The sequence below is a fragment of the Oryctolagus cuniculus genome, chromosome 1 (assembly GCF_964237555.1).
Source record: "Oryctolagus cuniculus chromosome 1, mOryCun1.1, whole genome shotgun sequence".
Taxonomy (NCBI): Eukaryota; Metazoa; Chordata; class Mammalia; order Lagomorpha; family Leporidae; genus Oryctolagus; species Oryctolagus cuniculus.
The window spans coordinates 119,717,476-119,736,715 of record NC_091432.1 but is presented as its reverse complement, the minus strand read 5'-3'; the positions used below and the strand labels follow the sequence as shown (position 1 = coordinate 119,736,715).

Genomic DNA, 19,240 nt, shown 5'->3' with positions numbered 1-19,240 from the left:
TGGGGCACTGGATTCTGTCCTGGTTGCTCCTCTTCCAGTCCAGCTCTCTGCTGTGGCCCGGGAGTGCAGTGGAGGATGGCCCAAGTGCTTGGGCCCTGCACCCCATGGGAGACCAGGATAAGTACCTGGCTCCTGCCATCGGCAGCGCGGTACGCCAGCCACAGTGCGCCAGCTGCGGCGGCCATTGGAGGGTGAACCAACGGCAAAAGGAAGACCTTTCTCTCTGTTTCTCTCTCTCACTGTCCACTCTGCCTGTAAAAAAAAAAAAGAAAAAAAGAAAGGCGCAAGGCAAGGACAAATCCCCTGCTTTCAGGAGCCCAGGACTAGGGGAATTCTCGGTGAACACTTGGAAAAAAGTGCGGCTCAGGGGGGATGACAGATCAGGCTGCCACAGGCTGCCACGCAGCCACTGCCAAGCGATGAAGTGGACCTGCCATCCTGTGGGCAACCTGCCTGTTCCCACTGCCCTGAGTAAGCGGACTTTTCTGCTGACTGGAGCCTTAACACTGCCACAGAGTTTTGGAACCTTGCCCCATCTGAAACAGAGAAGGAAAAACACTAGTCTTGTGGTGGTGGCTACATCTCTGTATCCAGAAGTATTCATTTCTAAACAGGCTCTGAACACAACAGCTCCTCCCAACTTCAGGGAAGTCATGGGTAAAAATGGAGAACCAAACAGAGGGCCTCTGTTCTTGGCTGGCTGGTGAAGAGAGGGGGGCAGCACTCAGAGTACTGTGACCCGAGCACACAGCTCAGCTTATTTGAATTTAGAGTTACACAGAGAAGGACACACACACACACACACACACACAGAGAGAGAGAGAGAGAGAGAGAGAGAGAGAGATCTTCAATCGGCTGGTTCACTCCCCAGATGATCATGATGGCCAGGGCTGGCCCAGCCCAAAGCCAGGAGCCAAGAGCTTCTTCCAGGTCTCTCAAATGGGTGGTAGGAGCCCAAGGATTTGGGCCATCTTCTGCTGCTTTTCCCAGGCCATTAGCAGGGAGCTTATGGAGCAGCCGGGACCCAAACCAACACTGGCTACACCACACACAAACCCTGCAGCTATTCCACTTTTGACCCAGCTTCCTGCTAATATATCCTGGGAGGCAGTGGATGATTACTCAAGTGCTGGGACCCCTGCCATCCACATGGAAGACCCAGATGGAGTTCTGGGCACCTAGCTGCAGCCTGGTCAAGCCCTGGCTATTACAGGCATTTGGGGAGATGAAAGATTCTCTCTCTTTCTCTTTCACTCTCTCTGTTGTTCTGCCTTTCAAGTAGATGAAGATCAACATAAAAATATTAGTTACTCTAAGAAGAAAAAAAAAACTGACTCAGGTGGCAGGGACCTTGATATTGTTCTGCTTACTGTTTCCCCACTATCCTTTCAAGCCCCAGAGGGAGAAAGCAGAAGAAAAATCACTGATGTCAGAAGTTCTGAAGCACCCAGAGGGAGAAAGCAGAAGAAAAATCCACCTTCTTGGGGCTGGTGTTGTGGCACAGGTTAAACTGTCACTTGCAATGCTGGCATCTCTATATCAGAGGATGGGTTCAAGTCCAGGCTGTTCTGCTTCTGATCCAGCTCTCTGCTAATGAGGAGCAGGTAACAGCCCAAGTACTTGGGCCCCTGCTACCCTTGTGGAAAACCCCAATGGAGTTCCAGGTTACTGGCTTCAGCCTGGCCCAGCCCTAGCCATTGCAGCCATCTGGGGAGTAAGCCAGCAGATGCAGCAGATGGAAGATCTCTCTATCTTTTTGTGTCTCCTCCTCTGTGACTCTACCTTTCAAATAAATAAAATATATTAAAAAGAAAAAAGGAAAAGAGAAATCTGCCTTCTTTAAGCTGACTTCAGCTGACGACACAGGAGGAGTGAGCCTGCTTGGGTGCTCATTCACGATTCCCCAGTGGTGTTAACAAGGCCCACAGAAAAGCCCCTCACTCTACAGCTTTGTCCATACCTGGACCACCCTTTCCTCCTCCCGCTTTCTGCATCACCAAAGCCAGACCATCGAGAAAGCCGCACACCTCTCCTGGTTGGTAGGAGCCTCCTCCTAACACTTCAGCCCACAGCTCCTGTCACCCACTCCACTGTTCTTAATTAGTACTCCACCGATTTGCAGCTATTGGTAGGCTAAGTCACTGGAGCTGGGCTACCATGGTTTGGGTATGTATTGAAGAACTCACAGGTTCCACCAGATGAGAGGCATCTGGGCTATGACGTAAGAAGAACCAAGCCAGGCTCATCTTCTGATTTGTTTCTCTGTTTTGTTTGTGAGGAGTTAAGATCCCAGAAAATGGTCTATTTGTCTAAGCACCACATGAAGAGATTCTCAACTCATTCACAAGTTTAACTCCCAATCCTTTCCACTGAAGTCAACTCCAATAGTCATTGAGTGTTCATCATTTCAGTGGTTTTTTTTTTCGACAAGAGGTAGGACTGGTCAGCGTGATAAAGAAAGGGGCAGTCAGTGGAAGTCCTCACACTGCAGACACTACTACCCAGCCAGAGAACCACAGCTGGGAGGTGTATTTTACCTCAGAGCTATCCAGAATGAGGCTCTTCTCAGCCACCTGTCTTTAAGTTCACTCACATTAAACTTGGTAAAGTCCTGCTTCTTTGCAATGTGGATCTTCTGGTGGTCAGGGAACTTGAACTTGGCCCTTTATAGAGCCTCAATTATATGTTCTTTGTTCTCAGCTTGGTGCAGATGGACAAGATGACTTGGCCCATGTGAACACTAACTACTGTGCCCTGGGGCTCCCCACAGATACCCCAAGGACCGTGTGGAGCCTAGACTGGGAACATCACAAGGTCAGAGACATGAAAGTCCACTGGAAAGAGTTATCTCCAACCCATGCAAGCAACAGGCTGATATACCACCAAGGGGGCAGCCACTGCACACAGGGATCCATGAGGAAAGGAGCCTCGTCAGCTTACCAGTCTTTTCTGTAATGAGTTCACACATATAAGAAGATGGGTGTGGACATGTAGCCTAGTGGTAAAGATGCCAGGAAAGACCCCTGTGTTCCCCAACAGAGTCCTGGATTCCACACCGAGCTCCAGCTCCTCATTCCCTCTGAGGCAGCAGTGATGGCTCAGGCAACTGGGTCCCTGCCACTCCCATGGGAGACTCAGGTTGAGTTTCCAGCTCCTACCTTCAGCCCAGCCTGGGGCCACTGTGGGCATTTGGGGAATGAACCAGCAGACTAGAGCATGTGCATGCTCTTTTCTCTCACTGCATCTCAAATAAATAAAATCGAAAAACACAAACCACATATTAGAATAAAAGCCCACTGCAATGACAATAATGAAATACAAAAGGGAATAAAGCTGAAATAGTAAGGAAAACAAGAGAAGGCAGAAATGAATGAGAGACAGAAATTCATTTCCCAAAGTTACAAAACAGAATGCAGAATATAAATGGATGAACACTAGAGGAAGCTGCAGCCTGGGGCAGTCACTGGTCTACAAGGAGGTGACTGTCATACTTGCCAGGGGAACTCAGGAGGAAAGGTGAGCTTAAAATAACAGTTTAGGGCTGATGTTGTGGCCTGGTGGGTTAAGCCGTTGGCTGAGACATTGAGATTCCATATGGGTGTCAGTTCAAGTCCTGCGGCTCCACTTCTGATCCATCTCCAGACTAATATGCCTGGGAAAGCAGCAGAAGAAGGCCGAGGTGTTTGGGCCCCTGTATCCACATGGAAGACCAGAAAGATGTTCTTGGCTCCTGGCTTCAGCCTGACTCAACTCTGGCCATTGCAGCCATTTGGGGAGTGAACCATCAGATGGAAGACCTGTCTGTCTGTCTGTCTGTCTCTCTCTCTCTCTCTCTGCCTCTCCTCTGTCTGTGTAACTCTGACTTTCAAATAAATCTTTAAAAAAAAAAAAAGCTATGCATGGTGGTTGAAAGATAATAAATTCAACAAATATTTATTTAAAAAAATGAATAACAACTAAAAGACAGGAAGATAAATGAACCTGAAAATTGAGATCAACTAAAGGGCTGTCTTGGGAACAACAGCGCTGATTCCATCCATTGTCAGACCCTTATCCCAGGGGCAAGTTCTTAAACCCAGGTAAAGATAAAAGGCTGGCTTCCAAAAATGTAGAACCAATGGACTGTAGTAGAGGTTGGCAGACTTTCCCATAAAGAGCCTGATAATAAATATTTTAGCCTCTTCAGGCCATGAGGGGCTTCACTTTGGGGAAAAGGGAGATTTGGTGCCCCCAGAGTGCCAAACTGCACACCTGATGCAAAGCTTTCCAGCCATGAAGCCGCAGCCGCACCCCCACGGTACCGGGGAGAGGCTGTTGTGTGACACTGCGCTAGAATCCCAGCCTGGTGCTGGGGCTGCAATGATCTGTCAAGAAACATTTTTGTTTCTAATGGAGTACAGAGTGACACTCATGCATGTGTGGTGCGTCATTTTTCAGGATGAACGTGCTACCGTGTATCACCAGACAATGAGGGAAAACGAACAGCCTGAAAAAGAACGACCAAGATAAACAACCAGCATCAGCCCCCAGAGGAAAGGAAATCATTTCAGGGTCAGCAGATAATTTTAAAAACAATTCTAATTAGTGTGTCGGAGAGATTCAACCCGATTTGGCCTCGAATAAAACAAGAACAAGATGCTGTGAGAATGATATAACCAGGGTCCACCGGACTGTGGAAAGACAAAACACAAAGGCAGACGTGAGAGACCAGAGACACAGGATCCATCCAAGAAATCTACCAACTAAATGGGTTTCCAGAACGAGCAAACAAAGAAAACGGAGGGAAGGAAACTATCAAAGAAGCAGCAGAAAAAAATGCACAGAGTAGAAGAAAGACAGAAGAGTTTTTCATTTTTTAATTTAAGAGATAGAAAGAGAGACTGAGCTCCCATCTGCTCCCCAAATGCCTATAATGGCTAGAATGGGGACAGGCTGAGGCTGGGAGCCAGGAACTCAGACAGGTCTCCGAGTGGGCAGCCCGAATACAATTACTTGAGCCTTTACTGCAGCCTACCAGGGCCTACAACAGCAGGACACTGAAGTCAGGAGCTGCAGCCAGGGACTCTCGGCAGTCCATCATAGGACACACGCGTCTTAACCAGGCTACATGCCACCCCCCATCATAAGACTTTAAATTGAAAGAGTCCAAGAGTGTCCACGGCAATGAATGAGTGGGGGGAAAAAAAAAACAGTCCAAACCAAACCCAGGCTTATAACATTTCGGAACACCAAAGATAAAGAGAGTACATTACACATTTGCAAAGAAAGAAACAAAACAAAAACAAAAAGATCCCCATTACCCACATAGAGGTAAGAATGGACAGGCATCAGAGGTCTTATTAAGCACAACAGATGCTTGAAGTTAAGAGATCAATGCTTTTGCTGTTTCGGGGGAAAGTAAATTTAAATTCTGTATTCAGTTAAACTATCAGTCAAAAGTGACAGCAAAATAAGGGACTCAAAGTTTACCTCCCACATATTCTTTCTGAGGAGTTACTTTAAAGAATGTACTTCAGTTGATCAAGAGATTAAGCTAAGAAAGAAAAGGACAGGGGCCTGCGCCGTGACTCACTTGGTTAATCCTCTGCCTGCGGCGCCAGCATCCCATATGGGTGCCGATTCTAGTCTCAGCTGCCCCTCTTCCAATCCAGCTCTCTACTGTGGCCTGGGAAGGCAGTAGAAGATGGCCCAAGTCCTTGGGCCCCTGCACCCACATGGGAGACCTGGAAGAAGCTCTTGGCTCCTGGCTTTGGATCAGCACAGCTCAGGCTGTTGTGGCCAATTGGGGAGTGAACAATCGGATGGAAGACCCCTCTCTCTTTCTCTCTCTCTCTGACTCCCCTCTCTCTGTGTAATGCTGACTTTCAAATAAATCTTAAAAAAAAAAAAAAAAAAGCATTGCTTTGCATGGTGGCTGAAAGATAATAAATTCAACAAATATTTATTTTTTAAAAAAATAACAGCTAAAGGACAGGAAGAGAAATGAACCTGAAAATCGAAATGAACCTGGCTGTTGCCGCCAAGTGGGGAGTGAACCAACGGAAGGAAGACCTTTCTCTCTGTCTCTCCCTCTCACTGTCTATAACTCTACCTCTCAAATAAATAAATAAAATCTTTAAAAAAGAAAAGAACATAAAAGTTCTGAAAACAGCAGCTCTCCAGGATGGCTAAAGAACCACCTGTGCAGATGGGAGAAGCAGGAAAGAGGTCTCTGCAAACAGTGTTACCAGGAAGATGATCTCAGTAAAGAATTATCAAACTAAGTGGCTAGATAATTTCAAGAGCAGAGAATAAAAGTACATCATTCTTTTAGCCCCAGTGAAAAGAGAGGCAACTAGAAACTCCAAGAGGAAATAAAAGCTGAGAGAATAATGGTTCAACTGTGAGACAAACAGAAACAGCACGACTAGAGGAATTGCTGGAATGTAAGGAAAGAGAATCCAACTGGGCCTGGGCATCAGAAGTACTCTCCTAGGAGTGGCACGGAGATTATTCAAGGGAGCTTTAAAAAGATCATTGAAAATAGTATTACAAGTTCGTTTCTGGGAACGAGTGTGGTACAATGCTGGCATCCCATGTGAATGTGTCCATGTCCTGGCTGCTCCAATTCCAATCCAGCTTCCTACTAATCGCCTGGGAAAAGAGGCGGAAGATGGCCCAAGTGTTTGGGCCCCTGCCACCCACGTGGGAGACCCAGATGAAGCTCCTGGCTTCAAATGGCCCAGCCCTGATCCCAGCAGCCATCTGGGGAGTGAACGAGTAGATGGATCTGTCTCTCTCTGTCTCTACCTCTCTCTGACTTTCAAATATATATGCAAATCTTTTTTTTTAAGTTTATTTTGGCTCAAAAATATGTTGAAATTCCTGCAGCTTTTCATGTTCATTTTCCATGAACTTTCTGCATACCCCACTATGGAAGGGTTTTACCATTTTTAAAAATAAACTTAGATCTTCCATCTACTGATTTTACTCCCAAATGTACACAACAGCAAGGCCTGAGCCAGGCTGAAGCCAGGAACCCAGAACTTCAACCTGGGTCACCTATGTGGGTGGCAGGGATTTGATCAAGTACCCCAGCCATAATCTGCTGCTTCCCAGGGAACACACTAGTAAGGAGCTGGAACTAGAAGCAGAGTTGGGACTAGAACCTAGGCATTCTGACATGGGATACAGGGGTTCCAAGTGGTGTCTTAACTGCTATACTAAACATCTGCTTTGGGTTTCACAGTCATTTTGCTTCAAAATGACCTTATTGTTTAATTGTACCTTCCATGAACTTTTTTGTTTTTAAACTGATTTATTTAATTGAAAGGCAGAGTTACAGAGAGGGAGAGAGGCAGAAGCAGAAAGAGACCCGTCCACTGGCTCACTCCCCAAATGGCTACAATGGCCAGAGCTGGGCCAGACTGAAGCCAGGAGCCTGGAACTAAATCCAGGTTTCCCATGTGGGTGTAGGGGCCCAAGCACTTGAGCAACCTTCAGCCGCTTTCCCAGGAGCATTATCAGGAAGCTGGATCAGAAGTGGAGCAGCTGGGTCTCAAACAGGCGCCCACATGGGATGTCGGCGCTGTGGGTGGTGGCTTAACCTTCTATGTCACAGTGCAGGCCCCTTTCCACGCACTTTCTAAGGTACCCTTCAGCTTTTGGCAACTGGGAAAGGAACAAACAGCCAACACTCTGCTCAACCGCGCAGCAAATTCTCACATGGCCACAATGGAAGCCTTGTTTGCAGGCTTCGAATCCAGAATCCAACTTACAATGTGTTAAAGACTCCACTACAGTTATACACCAGCACACACCATCAGCAATGTGAGATTAAAGGGCAGCCACAGATGAAACTGAAAGGCAAAGTGGGTGGCAAGAGGACTGTGGGCACTGACATTCTCACCTGGGGGGCATAAAACCTCCAGAAGATGGAGTAAGACTAAAGATTTTACTTATGCTTAGGAGTCCAAAGGCAATTATAAAATCTTTATCAAAAATATGGAAGAGGAGTGGGCACTGTGGCAGAGTGGTTAAGCCATCATGTGGGACACCCATATCCTATATCAAAGTACCTGGGGTTTAAGTCCCAGCTACTCCACTTTCTTTTTTTTTTTTTTTAAGATTTTATTTATTTATTTGAAAATCAGAGTTACAAAGAGAGAGAAGGAGAAGCAGAGAGAGAGAGCGGTCTTCCATCCTCTGGTTCACTCCCCAGATGGCCGCAATGGCCAGAGCTGCGCCGGTCCAATGCCAGGAGCTGGAGCTTCTTCCAGGTCTCCCATCTGAGTGCAGGGGCCCAAGGACTTGGGCCATCTTCTACTGCTTTCCCAGGCCATAGCAGAGAGCTGGATCAGAAGTGGAGCAGCTGGGACTTGAACTGGTGCCCATATGGGATGCCGGCACTGCAGGAGGCAGCTTTACCCACTAAGCCACAGCGCCGGCCCCCCAGCTACTTCAGTTTCAATCCAGCTTCCTCCTAATACACACCCAGGGAGGAAGCAGATGAGGGCTCAAGGACTTGAATCCTCACAGCCTATCTGGGAGACCCTGACTGAATTCCAGGCTCCCAGCTTTAGCCTGGCAAATCCATGGCTATTGTAGGCATCTAGGGATTGAACCAGCAAACAGAAGACCTCTCTTTCTCAAATAAATAAAAATTAATAAATACACTGTAAAAAAATCTTCAATTATGACAGATTTGTTTTCAAAAATTAGAAGGAGAGGGGAGGGAGGGAAAGGAAGTACACTTCCTCTGTAGGGAACTGATAACGTTGAAATTTATCAAAAGAGTTGTCTAAGCACATTGTTCAGCTGAATATCCAGAGTAAACCACCAGAAGCACTAACCTCAGACCAGGGCTACTTCTCAGAAGTGGGAGAAGGATGGGCAGAGCGGCACGAGCGCCTGCTCCAGTCCACTTAGAGCTTTGGGTGTATTTGATCATTTGACCATGTGACGGATAAATACCCAGGCCCTATGCTAGGGACTCTTACTCATTTCCAGATTCTGTATTTGACAAAGCCCTTGAATTAATTTGGACAAACAGTTCTAGTCCACAGCTATTGATTATTAGAGATTTTATTCTCTCTCCACTCCATCCTCAGATACTATGACTCTAGGAGGGGCTTTTCATTCAGAGAAACTGAGTCTCGGCAATTCTGTGCCTTTCCCTGGAACCGCTCACCAGCTGTAGGCCTGCAGGACTTCTCATGCTGGCTGGCCATGGTGCTCTGGTCGGGTCCTGCAGAGACCTGTTTGGCAAGCCATCCCCTGTCCAGAGATCTCTTGTCCACTGGCTCAGCTGCAGTGGCAGGGCCGCTAAGGACATTCACAGGGATGAGCCCGAAAGGCCCTTGTGCAGCCTGGTACACACACTTCTCTTCCCATGGCTGGAGGACCTGCCCACACTGCCTTGTTCTGCCCTGCAGGGCCCTCCTCCCCTGCTGCAGAAAAACAGGGTCTGGCCTGGCCACGCCCCCCGCCCCACAAGAGGAGCAGGCAGAAAGGGAAGTCCGCTAATGCCGGAAACCCAGAAGAAGGAGGCAAAAACCCAACACTTTCACTTTCAGCAGCATCGACTAAACACCAAACTTGAGGACGGGGATAGAGCCTTCAAAATCATGGGAGAATATGCTTGGTCTATCTAAGGATCCGCCGACTCTTCTTAATGTTTACTGGGAAATCTGTTGTACATATAAAATGAAGGTGTGTGTGTGTGTGTTATGTGTGTGTAAAAAGCCACGTACCACTTAAGAACCTAAAATAAAACAAAAAGAACTCACACATGGAACACGATCTTAGAAACACTGCCAGCAGGGCTCCTGATGTTGTCTCTGGCCTGCCCCCACCAGGCAGAAGCTGCCTCCAGATTTTTTTTTTTTTTTTTTTTCCTGACAGGCAGAGTGGACAGTGAGAGAGAGAGAGAGACAAAGAGAAAGGTCTTCCTTTTCCGTTGGTTCACCCCTCAATGGCCGCTGCGGCCGGCGCGCTGCGGCTGGTGCACTGCAGCTGGTGCACTGCGCTGATCCAAAGCCAGGAGCCAGGTGCCTCTCCTGGTCTCCCATGCAGGTGCAGGGCCCAAGGACCTGGGCCATCCTCCACTGCACTCCTGGGCCACAGCAGAGAGCTGGCCTGGAAGAGGGGCAACCGGGACAGAATCCGGCGCCCCGACCGGGACTAGAACCCGGTGTGCCGGTGCCGCAGGCGGAGGATTAGCCTAGTGAGCCACGGTGCTGGCCAAGATTTGGGGTTGATCAGTGCTTTTCTGTCTTCACAGCCATGCATCAGTAGCCAGTGGACTGTCTGCTCTGCTTGTTTGTCAGTTCCTGTCCCTGGAACTGCACTGAGTGTGCCGTGTCGTCTTTCTTGCTCTCCATGGTGAGACTCAGCTGTGGTTCATTTTCACTGCCACACAGAGGTGGCTGTCCGTTCACTCTTTCCAGTTGTGTGTGTGTGTGCATGTGTGTGTGTTCTTTCTAAAACCAATTATGCTGCCAGGGAGACTCTTCTGGGAGTGACTTGTCTCCTAAAATGCTCCTCCCAAGCAGCTGCACCCCTCCCTCTAGAGATCCCAGCTTTGCCTCTTGCCTGTGGCGAAAGTACTTGGAGTTCCCTGCAACCGAAGGATGGTGCTATTCCCAGGATCCCAGCCCTCTGCTCCTTGCCCCAGCCTCGCTCACACAGGCGCCTGTCTCCGCTCTGAACCTGAGATTCCAGCCCCTGCATTCCGTCCAGGAAAACAATTGGCCTTTTTAGAGGCAGTCTGTGTTTCTGAGTCATACCTTTCTCCCTACCATCTCCCCCCTTCCCCAGGTAAGAGGGAACGAGCTCTCAATGAAAGGGCTCCATTGACAGCCCACAGGCGTGAGAATGGAGGCAGCAGAAGGGGCTGATGGAGGCTCTGCCCTGCCTGGATAGCAGGGGAAGCATTCAGATGTGGTGTGGATGGGGCCACTGTTGTGTGGCACAGCAGGTTAACCAGCCGTTTGGGACACCTGCATCCCATGTCAGAGTCCCAGCTCTTCTGCTTCCAATCCAGCTTCCTCCGAATGTATGACAGGAGGCAGCAGACGATGACTCAAGTTTTGGGGCCCTGCCAGACATATGAGAGACCAAGATTGGAGGCTCTAGCTCCTAGCTCTGGCCTGGTCCAGCCCTGGCTGATTGTGGATATTTGGAGGGGGTGAATCAGCAGATGGAAGATTCCTCTCTCTCTGTCACTCTGCCTTTCAAGTAGATAAAGATAAACAAGCAGGGGCCCGTGCTGTGGCACAGTGGGTAAAGCCGCCACCTGCAGTGCTGGCATCCCATATGAGTCCTAGCTGCTCTACTTCCAATCCACCTCTCTGTTATGGCCTGGGAAAGCAGTAGAAGATGGCCCAAGTCCTTGGGCCCCTGTACCACATGGGAGACCTGGAAGAAGCTCCTGGCTCCTGGCTTCAGATCGGCATAGCTCCGGCTGTTGCAGCCATCTGGGAAATGAACCAACGGATGGAAGACCTCTCTCTCTCTCTCTCTCTCTCTCTTTCTCTGCCTCTCCTTCTCTCTCTGTGTAACTCTTTCAAATAAATAAGATAAATCTTAAAAAAAAAAAAAAAAGACAAACAAGCAAGCATTAAAACAAACAAAAAGACATCATGCAGCCAGGCAGGGGAAAGAAAGGACACCTGTCCCAGTCAAGGCCTGCAGCTTTCCCCCAACTCTTCCCCTGGTTCACTCTACAGCTCCACGTAAGGCTCACATAATTGCAAAGGTAGAGAAACAACCATAGATAACACAGGAACAGCACTTATCAGACATAGTCCCTGTGCCAACTGCTGTGCTAAGTGCTTTAGATGCCTTATCTCAATAGGTCACAACCCCTGACAGTAACCACAAAGTCAATTTAGAAGGTTAAGACCAGTATTTTTTAAAAAGAAACACACAAGGCCAGAACAGAAGATACCAGAGGGTATCCATCAAATACAGCTAAGTTTCATTTCGTGAAACTTTTGTTTCACTGACACGTGTTCCTGTATATTTTTGTGTACTGGGTCCCAGAATAAAATGTCTCTCTGTGGTCAGAGGCTCAAAAATGTTGTAAAACACTTCCTTATCTATTTCATAATCAGTCCACTGAGGTCTGCTCAGCTACTAATCTAACAGAGAAAATAACTGAAGCTACTTTCCTAACAACTTCTGCGCTACACACCCTGGCCACCCGCCCACGGCCCACACTCCCGACACACCTGCCTGCTTTCTGTTCCTCTTTCCTCCCGAAAAACAGGTGCCCCTCCCTCAGCCCCACACCCTCCCCACATCCCTCCTCAGCACAGCTACTGGCTCCCTCCCAACCTTCAGGTCTCAGCGTGGGGGTCATCTCTGCTGCAGAGCCTTCCTGGACCCCCAGCCTGAGAAGCCCCTCTTGTGTGCATGGCCCCTCAGACGTGTGCCTCACTGCAACTCCAAAGACAGGGAGACTACCTGTTGTGTGCGTGACTACAGTCTAGCAGTTAAGGAGGGTGGCTAGCACAGCCAGGCAGTTCACATCTGCTAAGTGAACACAGAAACTTCCCAAGTCCTCATGGTTAGTGAGTTGCAAAGCCAGGATTTCAACCCAGATCTGTCTAACCCGAGGCTTGCTCTTAACCCCTGCATTATACTAAAACAGCATGTCATTGCTCCAGCACGCACCATACTACAAAGTGCTGGCAAGGCGGATGGAGCCCCAGCATGTCTGGCTCCCCGAGTCATATTCTCGCCATTAGCTCATAGGGCGGGGGCTGCAAGTGGCTCCCGGGAGCAGCCTCTTGTGGTCAGCCAAGAAGCTGGAAGGGACAAATCAATGAGAAGACTGCACAATCTTAGCCTGGATGAAGAATAGAAATTTGCTAAGGACCAGAGAAGTATCAGAAGAAATCAGCTGGGCACACAGTTTTGCTGATCTAGGAGAGCAGCCAGCTCAGAAAAGAGGAGTGGGGACTCCTGGGGGCAAACAGTATTCTGGGAAAGAGGGCTGAGAAAAGCAGCCAGAGACAGCATGAAAGCTCAATGTGGCAACTGTGTGGGAGGCACAGAGCTGCAGGAACTGCATGTTGAGGGCCATGTGGAGTTGGTGATTCTGAGACAGACTGGAGAGACAGGAGCCGGGGAAGATTCTAGTTCATCCAGTGACACCACAGACGCCAGAGGCGCAGGCAGCATGAAAACTTTGGCAACGCTGCCCCCTTGTGGCTGTGCAATGTCTGGCCCACGGGAAAAAGAACCAGTAGATGGGTTCATTCCAGGATTCACCCTTCAGTGATCACTTAATTAAGCACTAACATGGGTCTGGCTGCTGGGGACTGCAAATGAGTCTGCTGTGATTCAGTCCTCAAGGACCTCTGTCCTCTGGATCCAGATAGCAATCAAACCCTCCTACTTTTACCTCCTTCTCTGTGTAATAATTTGTGTATCTCACCGCCTCTTAAATAAGACTACAGGGCAGGGATAGAATCTCACTTGTTCTAAAGCTACAGGACCTAGCACCTGGCCAGCACAGTGGAGTAATAGTAGTGGCTACTCTGGAATATGGGTTTAGTGCTTTTAAATCTATCAGAGCGCTGGATTCTTGCATTTCACTTATGAGCTCTCCAAATGGAGACATCAAGCAGGCACGCACTTCACTAGGAATCTGAAGTTCTCAGGGAGGTCAGGATGGAGAAATGAAGGCAGGCATCACCTGCAGACGAATGGTGTTTTTTAAAGACTGGTGCCTGTGAAAGTTTAATGTGCATATAACTTGCCAGAAGATTTGGCTAAAATGCAGATTGTGATTCTGTAGTCTAGGGTGGGGCCTGAGAGTCTGGTTCTAACAAACTACCAGACAGTGCCAATATTGCTAGGGTGATGGCGCTGTGGTATAGGGGGTAAAGCCGCTGAGGCGCCGGTTCGATCCCGGCTGCTCCACTTCTGATCCAGCTCTCTGCTATGGCCTGGGAAAGCAGCAGAAGATGGCCCAAGTCCTTGGGCCCTTGCACCCGCCTAGGAGACCAGGAAGAAGTTCCTGGCTCCTGGCTTCAGATCAGCACAGCTCCAGCCGCTGCGGCCACCTGGAGAATGAACCAGCAAAGGGAAGACCTCTCTCTCTGCCTCTGCCTTTCAAATAAAATAAATAAATCTTTAAAAAAAAAAATACTACTGATCCACACACCACACTTGGGCAAAAACCTGAAACAAGGATTGACAAATATGGTCAACAAGTCAAACCTGGCCGCTGACAGCACATACAGCAAGCTAAGGGAGATGTTTTCACTCAAGAGACAGAGACCACGTGTGCTCCACAAAGCCTAAAATATTAGCTGTTTCTTTTTCTTTCTTTCTTTCTTTTTATTTTTGACAGGCAGAGTGGACAGTGAGAGAGAGAGAGACAGACAGAGAGAAAGGTCTTCCTTTGCCATTGGTTCACCCTCCAATGGCCACCGCGGCCGGTGCACCGCGCTGATCTGATGGCAGGAGCCAGGTACTTATCCTGGTCTCCCATGGGGTGCAGGGCCCAAGCACTTGGGCCATCCTCCACTGCACTTCCCTGGCCACAGCAGAGAGCTGGCCTGGAAGAGGGGCAACCGGGACAGAATCCGGCGCCCCAACGGGGACTAGAACCCGGTGTGGCGGCGCCGCTAGACGGAGGATTAGCCTAGTGAGCCGCGGCGCCGGCTTCTTTCTTTCTTTTTTAAGTTTACTTATTCCAAAGGCAGAGCAAGAGAGAGAGCGAGAAAGAGGAGGGGAGACAGACAGTGAGATTTTCCATCTGCTGGTTCACTCCCCAAATGCTTGAACAGCCAAGGCTGGGCCAGGATGAAGCCAGAAGTCAGGAAGTCCATCCACGTCTCCCTCATGGGTGGCACGGACCCAAGTATTTGAGCCATCACATGCTGCCTCCCAGGAGGCACATTAGCAGGAAGCTGGATCAGAAGCAGAAGCAGGACTTGATCCCCGGCATTCACATATAGGATGCTGGCATCTCAAGTAGCAGCTTAACCCACTGTGCTATAACACCCACCTCGCTATTTCATTCATTTAAAAAAAAAAATTGTTAGCCCTTACTTATCTAAATATCACCCAAAGATAGAGTTATAGCCAAACAAGGAAGACACAGGGCCAGGCTCTGAAGCAAATTGTTGTGACTTCCTGACCCCCAGGCCTAGTTTGAGTGGGGAAAGTAAGAGTGCAAAGCACAACCTGCATGCTAAGAAGGCAGGACAAGCCAACACCGAAGCTCTCAGGGGGGCAGGAAAAGGTTTATGGAGATGTGTGGGGCTGTGAATGTCAAAGAGGACCTGTGGTGTGCCACTGATCAACTGCCTCTTTCACTGCTTATCTTGAACCTTGAATAAAATGATGGAAACAGGGGGCGATCAACACCATTTGTGGGCAGTGCTAGAAAAATAAAACGCAAAAGAAAGCCTGGGAACCCACAGGTTGTTTCGTGCAGCACAGCCTTCTGAATTCTGGCTAAGGGTGAGGCAGGTTGGTGGAGGGGGTGCAGAAGGTGAGGGAAAGAGCAGGGAAACAAAATAATGGACCCAGAGCCTGCACTTGGGGGGCATCCCCGAGCCATGTGTAGCTACAATGCCTTCTTGTCATGCTTCTGCCACACCAGGTCAAAGAACATATTTGCTTAAATGTCAGTGCCTGAGAAAGTAAATACAGCTGAACATTTCCATCAACTTGACCAATTAATCTGGCTCTCTTTCAACAGAGGATCAGGCTGTTTTGCTCTCAGTTGTGAAAGGTTTGCTTGTCTGACATCAAGTGTTCACATGTATTTCCAAAGGACAACAATGGCACCCTTTCATGGGAGTGCAGAAGGACTTATCAAAAAGTCTGCGGAGCAGGATATCTGTAGATTCAAACTCTTCCTAAATGCTGGGAGGCAAACAGAAGACAGAGGGATGTGACAAACTGCCATGTGTTGCAAAACAGATTCCGGGATTTCTTCATTGGAAAGAAACTTTAAGATCAACCAGTGTCCTTCACGTTTCCAGTAAAGCACCTACAAACCTAACCGTCTAGAACAAGAAAGCATGTGTGCATGCTATGCCTGGCATCGGCCATGGAATAGTCTTCATCTGACTGAATTAAAAAATGCTTACAATCAAAAACAATCTCTGCTTATCATCCATGAGTTGCTGCCCTTCCCCAGTTCACTCCCTCAATCACACTGTCGTCTCCCCCAACAGCAAATGGGTTCCATCAAGTAGGCGACTGATCTCGGCAGCACCCCGCACTGCTGGGCCCACAGTATAAGAGTTGGCAGACGAGACCTCAGTCTACACAAAGGCCTTAGCTTTCCTGCCACTTGCTGGCTGTGTGATTTTGGACGAGTTACTTAACCTTTCAAAACCTGTTTCCCCACCGGCAAAGCCTTCTCATAGTAGAGCTATTTAGAGGATTAAATGATTAATACATGTAGAGTGCCTGGAATAGAGGCTAGTACAATGGTAAGGGTTCTGGAAGTGTTGAGTTACGATTGTTCAATTGGTAAATGAATCTATTATTTTATCCTATGACTCACACTCCTTCCCCCAAATATACTACATCAGAATAGGGTTTCTCAAGTTGGATTCAATTGACTTTTCTTTGCCATGGGGCTGTCCAGTGCCTTCTAGGATGTTTGGCAGCATCCCTGAACTCGACCCACCAGATGCCACTAGTACTCTTCTCACCAGTTGTGACAACACAGAAATGTCTTGAGATTGTCACATGTCCTGTGGGGTTAAACCCTCCTCTTTCACTGAGGACTATTGTACCAGAATATGCAAATCAGGTATCCATAGCTTGATGACCACATCCCCTAATTTCCCACCGTCCCACTCTCCGCACGTACAGCCACCTCATCCACCACTTGCTCACCACTCAGTTGCCTTGGAGGGAACAGGTGATAGGTGCTGTAGATATCATTGGAGAACTGCAACTGGAGTTCAGGGCTGCCGGTCAGGAGCTGGGCCACCTGGTCCACCTGAAATGGCGTCTTTTCCATGATCACAACAGCATCCTCTCCATCCCCATCCCCAGAAGCCTCATTCACCTGTGGGCAGAGACAACACCCGTGGACCCACGGGTGGAGACACAGGTGAGGCCTTGGGATTTCCTCCCCTGCAGTTTTTCTGGTCAACGGCACTCATGTTCTTTTCTAACCCAAACCCATGTGGTACTTTCACACCTTTCTTCCAAAAGATGCAAAGATGTTCAGTCTTCTATGTCAGGCTTATGAGACCTCTCTCAAATTCACCCTGTTTTAGAAGATGAAGAAACTGAGATCTCGAGAGATTAAGTGACTTGCCCTGGGTCACATGAACAGCCAGTGCTGACAGAAACTAGAATCTGGGTCTGCCAACTCCCAGCTCGAAGGCTGTCCTGGCTCACGACTTCAGCAGGTGATGCACACTGAAGACCAGCAGGGCTAAGAAAACCAAACAGATCCTCATAAAACATCAAACACAGGTCCTCCCAGAGGTAAGAGCTCCTGCTAGGGGTTCTGGGAAACCCCTGCCCCTGACCTTGGCAAGGCCTCCTCACCAGTTCCAGTTCTCAACCTCTGCTAGAGAGCTGAGTACATGGTATTGGAGCCAGCTATGTGTAGCTGTCTCCCTGGACACACTCGGTGTGGGGAGCAAACCGGACTAGACTGAGTTACTGGAATTAAGACTTATTCTATGCATCTGCTCTCCCACAATATGGCGCTGGGAGAGAAGTAAACAGCTTCCGCACAGCTGCCTCCAGTTCAACCAATAAACTGTAGGACTTGCTCCTGATTGGAGAGCAGCGTACTCGGCGTGTGGGCAGCCGAGTTGGGATTGGCGGAGGAGGACTATAAAGGAGGAGAGAGACGGCATGCACCAGGAACATCTATGGGGAACATCTAGCTGAAGGAACACCTGTGCAGCCCCCGAGAAGAGTCGGCCGGTGGTGTGCCACTCCCCTGCGGAAGTGGGGAATGTGGCCAGGGGGAACTGCCCTTCCACGGAGGTGGAAGGGATAGTAGCCAACCCGGGAAGAACCAGCAGCAAACCCGGGGAGGGCCGAGCAGACGAAAGAACAGCGCAGGGTCCTGTGTCGTTCCTCCACGAAGAGGGGGAGCGACACTCGGCAATCCTGAAGGTCATGGATGGTAACGCTCATATCCACACCACCAGCAAGCCTTTGGTGAACTGGTTAAGACAGCCACATTCCATATCAGAGTGTCTGAATTTGTGATCTAGCTCTGCTTTTGATTCCAGCTTCTGGCTAATGCACATCTCAGGGAGCAGCAGGTGATGACCCAATTACTTGAGTCCCTGCCACACATATGAGAGACCCAGATGGGAGATCCAGGCTCCTGGCAGGGGCCTGACTCAGGCCCAGCCGTTGCAAGTATTTGGGAAGTGAACCAGTGGTTGAAAAATCTCTCTTATCAAATAAATTTTTTTAATATTTATTTTATTTATTTGAAAGACAGAGTTAGAGAGAGAGAGAGAGACAGAGAGGTCTTCCATCCTCTAGTTAACTCCCCAGATGGCTGCAACGGTCGAAGCTGCACCAATCCGAAGCCAAGAACCAGGAGCTTCTTCTGGGTCTCCCAAGAAGGTGCAGGGGCCCCAGGACTTGGGCCATCTTCTACTGCTTTCCCAGGCCATAGCAGAGAGCTGGATCGGAAGAAGAGCAGCCAGGACCAGAACTGGTGCCCATATGGGATGCTGGCACTTCAGGCCAGGGTTTTAACCCGCTGCGCCACAGTGCCGGCCCCTTCAAATAAATTTTTTTAAAAAATTGTTTTTAAAGAAAGTGGGGCCAGTGTTGTGGTGGTACAGCAGATCACGCCACTGTTCGTAATATTGGCATCCCATTTTTGAGTGGTTTGAGTTATGTTCACTCCACTTCGGTTGCAGCAGATGATGGCCCAAGTACTTGGGTCCCTGCCACCCACATGGAAGACCGGGATGAAAGTCCAGGCTCCTCATTTGGCCTGGCCCAGCCCAAGCTGTTGCAGCAATCTGAGGAGTGAATTAGCAGATGAAAGACATCTCTGTTTAAAAGCGGGGCAGGGGTGGGGTGGGGTGGGGGTGGTGGTGGGGGTGGTGGTGGTGGTTTGCTGTGGTGCAGCAGGTTAACGCCCTGACCTGAAGCACCAGCATTCCATATGGGCGCCGGTTCAAGACCCATCTGCTCTACTTCTGATCCAGCTCTCTGCTATGGCCTGGAAAAGCAGTAGAAGATGGCCCAAGTCCTTGGGCCCTGCACCCACGTGGGAGACCTG

The 19,240-nt window shown here is 49.0% G+C and overlaps 1 protein-coding gene across 2 annotated transcripts in view; it reads right to left on the bottom strand.

Annotated features, from left to right (window-relative positions):
• The window catches only part of DCPS (decapping enzyme, scavenger), a 48,601-nt gene that overhangs the window by 27,917 nt on the left and 1,444 nt on the right, over positions 1–19,240 (bottom strand). For both annotated transcript variants that reach the window (XM_002708301.5, XM_070048293.1), the window contains exon 2: positions 16,858–17,032. In XM_002708301.5, the coding sequence (XP_002708347.1) occupies positions 16,858–17,032 (175 nt within the window). The remainder of the gene's footprint in view (positions 1–16,857; positions 17,033–19,240) is intronic.